This window comes from Pelodiscus sinensis, chromosome 2, assembly GCF_049634645.1.
Source record: "Pelodiscus sinensis isolate JC-2024 chromosome 2, ASM4963464v1, whole genome shotgun sequence".
Taxonomy (NCBI): Eukaryota; Metazoa; Chordata; order Testudines; family Trionychidae; genus Pelodiscus; species Pelodiscus sinensis.
Window position 1 is genome coordinate 178,364,288 of NC_134712.1, and position 9,369 is coordinate 178,373,656.

At 44.3% G+C, this 9,369-nt stretch overlaps 1 protein-coding gene across 1 annotated transcript; it reads right to left on the reverse strand.

The window, feature by feature from the left end:
• Positions 1–3,758: 3,758 nt before the first annotated feature.
• Positions 3,759–5,558, reverse strand: TMEM158 (transmembrane protein 158). Its single transcript, XM_075921873.1, has one exon. The coding sequence runs from the start codon at positions 5,259–5,261 to the stop codon at positions 4,434–4,436; it is 828 nt and encodes a 275-aa protein (XP_075777988.1). The 5' UTR covers positions 5,262–5,558; the 3' UTR covers positions 3,759–4,433.
• Positions 5,559–9,369: the final 3,811 nt, after the last annotated feature.

Here is a 9,369-nt window from a genome sequence, read left to right on the forward strand (position 1 = left end):
CGAAAGTACTGGTTGTAGTCTAAATGCTCTTTTTTGAAAGAGGCTTGCAGTTCAGATGTAGCCTGAATGAGAAATAAAGAACTGCATCCTTAGTTACTGAGAATCATAGTAGGGTCTTGAGCTAAGTTAAAAGAGAGCACCATCATTGCTACTGTTGGGATTAATGCATAAATCACCGGGTGAAGTTCTATTTTTTTTATGTAGGAGGCTACTCATCATAATAATCACTACTGTCTTAAAATCCAATATAGGCAATCCCCGGGTTACATGGATCCGACTTACATCGGATCCCTACTTACAAACGGGGTGAGGCAACCCCGCACTAGCTGCTTCCCCCTAGCAGACCAGGGAGACGCGAAGCTAACGCCCCCCCCCCCTCCCACAGCAGACCAGGGAGTCGCGGAGCGGCTTTTCTCAGCAGACACCTCAGCTTGAGAATAAAGGACTGAGGGAAGTGAGGTGTGGGAGAATAAAACTGAGCTCTGGAGAAATGTTTGGCTAGAGTTTCCCCTACAATATGTACCAGTTCCGACTTACATACAAATTCAACTTAAGAACAAACCTACAGTCCCTATCTTGTAAGTAACCCGGGGACTGCCTGTAATCAATTAATTTACTATTGACTTGGGATCAGAGATGATGGAGAATATTGGGTATTGCCCTAATCATAACAAGCTTTGAAATTTTATTCTTCGCAGGAAAAATCTTGCCTCCATCTTTATAGGCACGGAAAACCATTGGAATAATGGACTGGGAGGTAATTATTCTGGCGGTTTATACAATGAGTATATATTTATATCCTATGCAACTTGGCTTTCTGAAAAGTCCTTGCATCTGACGGGTGCTTAGAGTCCAGAGACAATGTTGATAGATCTTCCACAATGCAATTCCACTGCCTTTTCCACTTCTGTGAATGGAACATGCACAGAAGTTACTGCAACCCAAGAAGTCTCTGCTGTCGCTGTCTGGGAAGAACTCCTTGTCTGCTTGGTCTGAAACAGATCTGGATCATTCTAACATCTCATATCCTAACAAAAGTTTTTAACAAGTTATTTAAAAAAATTCCATAGTTATGTAGAGGTGTACAGGTAGAATGTAAATGAGTTCTCCTTCTCCATCGTTGTCACAAAAGATATGGTAATTAGAGCTGCATGTTTGGGATGTAAAATCCTGTTTAAAAGTTAACCAGATAAATGTTAAGTCTAACCAGTTAACTGGGATCCCGGTGGGCTGGAGTGGTCCCCTGCCTGTGATGTGGTGAACAGGCTGGAGCAGCCTCCTGCGATACGACACGGGCTGCTCTGACCAGGCTGGGCCAAGCCTGCTGCGCTGCGAATAGGGGCTACTGGGGCTGGGTCCACCACACCATATTGTGGGCAGGAGGCTGCTCCAGCCATGCCCATTGCGCCATGACAGAGGCAGGGAGTTGCTCTAGCCAGGATGATGTTTACTTGGTGATGCTTACTGGGAATTCATCCTTAACTTCATGGTCTGTATATCTTTTTGTATTAACTTTTTGGGCATTCTAGATGTTTCTGTAGGCATATCATTAAAAGAAGAATTTTGATAATTAAGTTGCTTATTAAAAATGGTAATTTCATAAGGCCCAGTTCTCCTTTTGCTTATGTTGGTAAAATTCAGATGAAATATATTGAGTTTTGCTGGTGAAATTGGTGTGAGAAGAGAATCAGACCCATAAAAAAATCTTAAATGTAAACATATGCTCAACTTTTTTGTTAGATCAGGAAAAGAATTATCGGTATTTTGCAGAATCAAACCATCAGTTCAAACATAAGTTGTTAGCCTCTCTGTCTATACGTGTGCTGCTGCTGTTGTTATTAATAATGCCTTGTTGGCATTGTAAACCTTCACTAGATATTGTATTAAATATCTACAGGCTCTTTAGCACAGATGCATTTGGGATGTTAACATGGCTTCATTTGTAACTGGATGCTACATTCTTCTGGGACCCTGTGTTTTTATTTTAGGAGGTTTATGAGTCACCTAGAGTGTCGAAGGTACATAAGGCAACTATTTTCTTTTGTTTGCTTTTCTCATTTCTGAAAAAATAATCCATACAAAATGGAAATGTGCTTCTCACATCAAGAATGGAAAGGTAAGATTCAGTTAACTAACAGTACAAGAGAAAATGTCCCAGATCAATAGGCAATATGAACATTTTTCATGGTGAACAGAGCCTGTTGTTTGTTAAAATAAGGTTCCAGTACTCCCATTGACTGCAGTGGACCTAATTGTCTGAGTAAAAGCTGCTGGGTAAACCCCTAAAATATAACATCTTTAAATATGTCTTTTATTTATTTTACCTATTTCATCCAGTAAGTTAAATTTGTTTATCTCTGCATTCTCTCTTTCATCATACTTTCCTATGGCATAAAACATTGCATATATTTCTTTAATTATGTCATCCTTTACTTATTTAAAAACAATAAAACAATTCTACCAAGATTTAACCCCTTCAGACTTTTCATGCCAATATGAGTTGCCTTATCTTCTCCTCTACATAAATCCTAGAAGAATTAAACAAAAATGCTCATGTCATGTTAAATTACCCATCAGAATGAGCTCATGTGTTCTCAGAAATCAAAAATGCTGATACTGGCAAAAAAAGTTAGAAATCTTATCACAAGTCTTGTTCACTTTATTCCCACAACTGGCCTCATTGGCTTCAGCTGGATGATTCATTTGGGTAAGGCAAACAGGATATGATCCCTTTTAAAGCTAAAGAGTTCAAACAAAATCATTCCTTAATTTACAATGAGATTTTCAGGCATGTGAAATTACAGAGATATCAGTTATGGCCAGCCACTGTGCAGGGGACACAAGAAAGGAAATTTCTTACCATCGCTCTCTCCCTTTACACAGGGGGCCAGTTAATATCTAGGTTTATAATTCCTTCCCCACCCAATCCCTACATTTGTTGCCCAAAAAGCCAGACAGTGCTTCTTTGCAACGGTTAGTTTTAAAGGGGTACAACCTTACAATTCCTTCTGCCATGTGTAATTGAGCTTGCTTTGAGGCATGTACTTTATTGGAGTCACAGGGTATGGCTACATGACACAATAAGGTCCAATTAAGATATGCAACTTTAGCTACATTAATTGTGTAGCTGAAGTCGAAGTACCTTAACTCAACTTTTGGTGCAATCCACTCTGCAAGAAGTCGAATACTTTCCCTTCAACTTCCCTTACGCCTCATGGAAGTAGGACTACCTGCATCAATGGGAGTGCCCCTCTCAGTTTGAATTAGCTGTCTTAATTAGACCCGCTAATTTGAACCCTGGAAGATCGACAGCAGCAGCTTCAATCTTCTCTGTAGTATAGATGTACCCACAGAGAGCTGTTTACAATACAGTACCAATAGTGGGTTAAATGCTAGAAGGTATGTACTTGTCTAACTCAGTTGAAATCTACAGACTCCAAGGAAAATGTAAATGGGCATAGTTCCATTGAAATTAAAGGAGCTATGCTAGTGAACTCCACTTAAGGATTTGGACCACTGATTCCTATCCTGAAGTGACTGGAAGTTTTGAGATTCATTCCAATGGGAACAGGATTCAATTAATTATTCTGAAAGAAGGGCAACTACTGTTTAGAAAAAGCAATCCACTTTCTCCAATAACACTTGTAACAATACACTTATGTGTATTGATGGCCTTCATGATCAGCAAGGAGAGTTGGAAGGTATGGTGAACACTCCATTCCCCCCCTGCAAGAAACAGAGCAACAAAAGGCTAACCATGAGTTCCAGAAAGAAAATCTCTGTATTAAAAGCCAAGTTATGCAGAACTACAATATTAAATCCACATTATCTGAATGGGAAATACACTGTAAAAGGTTCATTAAAGTTCAGTTTCAGCAATAACAATATATATGGCATCAGTTTTTAAATCCTAGCCAAAAAGATTCCTTTGATGTAAATAAAATTGCTAAGACAAATTTGTTCATATACAAATAGCTACTCTGACTGAAACAACTGCAGTTGAACAGGATTTTTCGTTTCTGTGGGGAGGGAGGGTTAGTTTTTTTTTGCTTTTTGGTTTGGTTTTACTAAAAAAGTCCATTTAAAACGGCTATTCAATATAGAAAACAGATACACAGGATTTGGTCGTTTTCTGCTATGAATCGCGGGCACAAGACAAGAAAAAAAAATCCCTTTGAATCGCGGGGAGGGAGCCAGGCTCCGAAAAGGATTCATGGCAGAGAACCCCTCAGGGCACAGACCCCCTCCCCCCGACCGCCACTCGCCCCGCATCGGACACCAAGAAACTTGGGCAAGGTTTTAAAGTGCTCCACACAAAACAACAACAACCACAACCACCGCGGCCGGGGGAAGCGTTTACACACAGCGCGCGGGGCGGGGATGCGGAGTCCGCCCCGGGCCCGCGATCCCAGCCACAGCGCTGGGCGGGCAAGTTATTTGCCGGCGGCGGTGCTGGCCGTGGCGGTGCTTCGCCGCTGCTCCATGCCGTTGGGCAGGAAGCCGGCGATGATGGGCACCGGCCAGATGAGGGCGGCCACGCTCCACACGATGATGACCAGAGTCATGAAACAGGCCACCAGGGTGGACTCGATGGGCTTGCGGTTCAGCCGCCAGCCCGGCTCGCCCTTCAGCTCCTCCAGGCTGAAATCCAGGCAGCAGAAATTCAGCGGCTCCCCCTGCAGCCAGAACTGGCCGGGCTCCGACAGCGAAGAGGAGGCGGCGGCGGCAGCAGCAGCGGCGGCGGCTGCCCGGAGCCGCCCGACCCGGCGCCCTCGCCCCCAGCTGCAGCCCACGCAGAGGCGCAGGTCCTGCTGGGCGCCGCCCGCCGCCAGCCCCAGGTGCTCGATGAGCAGCGGCGGCCCCACGCGGTGGAAGGCGGCGGAGAAGAAGGCCCGCCCGTGGCCGTTGGTGGAGAAGAGCAGCAGGTCGCACGGGATGCCCAGCGGGCGGCTCCAGCGCACCAGCAGCGAGCTCAGCATCTGCCGCTGCACGCTGATGTTGCAGGGCGCCTCCTCGGCGGGCTGGGGCGGCTGCTGGCCGGCGGCGGGGGGCGGCTCCGGGCTGGGGCTGCCCGCCTCAGCGCGCCCGCCCGCCCCGCCAAGGTCCTGCTCCAGGCTGGCCAGGGAGCGCGAGGAGGAGTTGAGAGGGGGCAGCAAGAGCTCCGGCGCCTCCTGCCCCCCGCCGGCCGCGGCGGGGCTCCAGCCCTGGCAGGGGGGCAGGCAGGCGGCCAGCAGTGCCACCGGCAGGAGCGGCAGCAGCATGGCCCGGACTCAGCGCCGGCCAGGAGCAGGAGGAGGATGCATGGCGCTGCCGCCCGGCTGGCGAGGGGCGTGGGAGCCGGGCTGGGGCCGCCGCTGCCGCGCGGCGAAGAACTGAGGGAAAAGGCGCGCGTGACGGCAGCAGCAGCAGCTCGGCAGCCCGCCTCCGCCCCCCTGCTCAGCCCCGACGGGAGGCGCGGCCGGGCGGGAGCCCTGCTCCGCTCAGGCGCTCTGGGCGCTCCTCCAGCACCGGCGCCCTTCGAGCGCCTTGCACCCCGCTTCCTCCCTGCTGGAGGCTTGGGGCAGGGACCCCCCCCCCCCCGCAACTCCCTCCCCCTCCAGCCCTCAGCTGGCCCGCCTTAGGATATCGCCCCACCCCAGCCATTCTCTCCAGTACGCACAAGCCTGGACCGCTGCCTCTTCTTAGCGCCGGACAGTATGACCAGTGTGGACGCAGGAGGCTGAGATCGGGGGCTATGTTACCCCCCTCCCTCCCCACACACACACCTTCTCAATCCGGTACCCACGCCTAACATTTCTCGCGCTGATATTTCTCGTGTGTCCCTGATTCGGAATCTGAGCTGCACGTTTGTCCCGTATCTGCTCCATCTGCTTCTTAGAAGGGGACCTGAATTCCATGGCATCCTTTTTCGAAAACTTTCTCAGTATCCCCCCAACAGCAGCATCTGCACTTCTAGTGGAAACTGGGAGCCATTGCTCCTTTTCCTTTTGGCTGGAGGAAAGAAAGCAGGATACGTACCAGTGTGAGACAGATGTGAATTCTCTGCAGACTCCAGTGGCCGCGCGTATTGCCTTTTTCTCCAAATATCCCCAATAATGTTACTGCAATGAGAAATACCCATATGGGTATCAAAATAAAAGTGATGCATAAGACATTAGATACAGGGACAAACCTTCCATTCCACAGCTTGCTGTTCTGTCCCGTTTAGTTTCTTCTGTATCCATCACACAGGGGTTTTGGGAGTACTGAGGAGTTAATATTTTGAGAACACAAAGGAAGTTTATCTGAGAACTGACTTTTATCCATGTTCCTTATGGTTTTATAGAAAGGAAAGGGTTTTTTTTTTTAAATAAGAAAAGTGAAACTAGCAAGCACGATCCACTGGCCATTTTTATCCAATTATTTTAAGTTACTTTGCTCTGAAAGAGGGAACTCATACTTTGTTCACAAGAGGGAGTTCCAGCAGCCTGGAAAAGTAGAATTACCCTGTCCTAGCCATTGCCTCACAGTTCCCGGTTCACAGCTCTGATTTTGAGAGAGAGAGAGAGTATACTTTCATAAATGATTCATCCACAGTCGTATACTGAAGGACAATTAATCCCCATATGAAAGATTTGAGCAAGAAAACAATTACAGCAAATATAAAACTGTCAATTATAGTAAGTTATCATGAGTTTTATATTTTTAAAATACATATTTATAATAATGTCAGTGTCGTTTTGTATTTCAGGCTGTTTTTATCATTAGACAGTTACCATAGCTTTGCTTTTGACACTCTGCTTAGTGTTCCTTGGTTAACAGCCTTAGAAATGGATAGTGGTGCAATAGGAAAAATAGATACAGGGAGCAGACAAAGACTGTAACAACGTGGACTCAGTTGTGACATTCTTTAGCCACTGCCCTGCATTGGGGATAGGACAGAGCTATACCACAGCAGGGTTTGGTTTAGATTCTCTAGTTTTAATACATTTTTTCAATCCACGTATTTTCATTTTTCCTATTTTCAGTATATTTTGATATGTTTTAAGTACATTCATACAGGTTTCTATGTAAATATTTTTCACAGCACATCTCACTCTTCTTATCTGCAGCCCCATAGACCTATATTAATGGGATTTTCACTGCTGTACTTTATCATTGAGCACCACCAACAAACAAGCAAGGAGAAAGCTGTGATGTAGTCAATAATAGAGAAAATAACTTAATGCCAAAATAGTCTCACCAGTGATGAGAATAAATTATATTACATCAGGGTTTTGGTATAAGAGATAGGGGATGAGCCTAAATTTTTAAGTAAGATTATCTTCTGAAGAGGGTGGCAGATGTTCTCTGGCAGTGCTCCAGTTCCTCTCCTCTGAGATACTAGAAAACAGTTTACTAAGTTTAGAGAAATTTGTGTAGAGGGGAAAAGGGGAAGCTGAGTGCTTTTTTTCAAAGGGAAGATAATTCAAAGGAATTTTAAATTATATCTACCTGCTATCACAATAAAGAACTAATAGATGACAATGTGACTGAGGCTGGGAATTCATGAGGGTATTCTATCTGTTGCTGTTTATAGAAAGACAATACATGAGAACAAAGATGGTAAAAGATATGGCAGATTATTAGTTGGCACATATTAATCAACAATGCCCTATGTTGAGAGGGGCCAAAAAAACCTAGGTAGGCCGATAGAATTAATCTCTGTTTCCAGTAAGTTGTACAAAGAGTTACACAGCACACTTAAAAGCTGTTGTTTTTGTTGTTATTATTATTATTATTATTATTATTAATATATTGCAATTAATAGATTTGCATAATAACAAGCTCTTATATAGTGTTTTTCATTCATTGATCTCAAAGCACTACAAAAAAGATTACATTACCCTAATTTTATAAATGAGGCAGCTGAGACAGAGAAATGAAGGGATATGCTCAACTTCCACATAAATTACATTGCATAGATACAAATACAATTAATATATGCACTGTAGATTTTGTATCTCAGATAAGTAGCATCTGTTGATGTGCTAGGGCAGGAATGAAGTGGAAGTTTAATGGTCAAGTTGAAGGGAAAGTAATGAAGCAGTGGGAAACTAGAAGTCTCATGGGATAGAAAGATGATAGAGATGCAGCCGTGTTAGTCTGGTCTAGCTGAAACAAAAGACAGAACTATGTAGAACATGCATATTGCTTCAAAGAGACTTTAACTCCAGACTTCAAGGAGAAGCTTCTGAATTGTCATTCATGCTTAAATTTAACACTTTATGTATGGGTTTAAACAAAGACTCTAATTATCTCTCCCATTACAAAGATAGCTTCCCCAGTTATCATCCCTAATGTCATTACCTCACAGAAACTTCCCCTATTATCACTCCTATGTCATTACCTCACAGACACTAACCTTTCCCCCTCACCTCCACTCTGTTCTAAAATTTGATTTGTCACTTTCACATGCATTCATTTTTTTGATTGTATCACTTTGGTATATATGGTCATGCCAATTCTCTTCCAGAATATGATCTGAGGAAGTGGGTCTGGCCCACAAAAGCTCATAATCTGTTAAACCATCTTGTTAGTCTTTAAAGTGCTACATAGTTCTGTCCTTTGTTTGGGATAGAAAGAAGGTTTATTAGTCTGAGGGCAATGAATGAAGCACAAGAATTCAAATCTTGGAGTGAGATCTGAATAAAGTTTTTGTCACTATATGTAGTCCTCATGGAATGTGCTAGATTATTGTTTGTGAGGACACAAGACCTCTATCTGTGTACCAGGGTACATCATGGGCAGCAGCAGTGGAAGGTTCCTTTGCTGTCCTGCCACATATCTCAGCCCTGATCTGGATGGAATATACTTGGAATAAGGTTGCTGGGTCTCTGGTGGTTTGCAGTGCTTGGCCTCTGCTGCTGATATTTTGTGATATAGACACGTGTTCACTAGGAACTGGTTGGAAACCACTGAACTCATTCCACAGAGGGCACCAAATGGTAATAACTTTCTCTTATTACTGTTTTGAGCTGCATTTGAAATGGTAAGCTATAGGAGAAAGGTTTTTCACTCATTACTAGCATCATGATGAATCATCTTAGTCTCACTTAAAAGGTTTAAAAGAACAATTGAATGGATCTGCTTCACGGAAGCAGGAAGTTTGAGGAGGTAGGTGCGCAAATCCATGTAACTGCCATACAAGGAGGTGTATTTTATGTTGGACTCTGAAATGGACTGGTAGTGAAGACGTGAGTCTGGATTCAGGAGAACCTCAAAAAAAGGAAAGTTCTAATAATGGAGCTAGGAATATGTGCTTCGGCAGTGAGCCAGAGAAGTTTGTTTTTCATGGGTTTGCTGTTTTGGATTCCCATTATGGATAATGGAGAAACTCCTACTGACCAC

Excerpts from the sequence above, each read along its gene's own strand:
- TMEM158 (XM_075921873.1), bottom strand. The coding sequence starts at position 5,261 with ATGCTGCTGCCGCTCCTGCCGGTGGCACTGCTGGCCGCCTGCCTGCCC.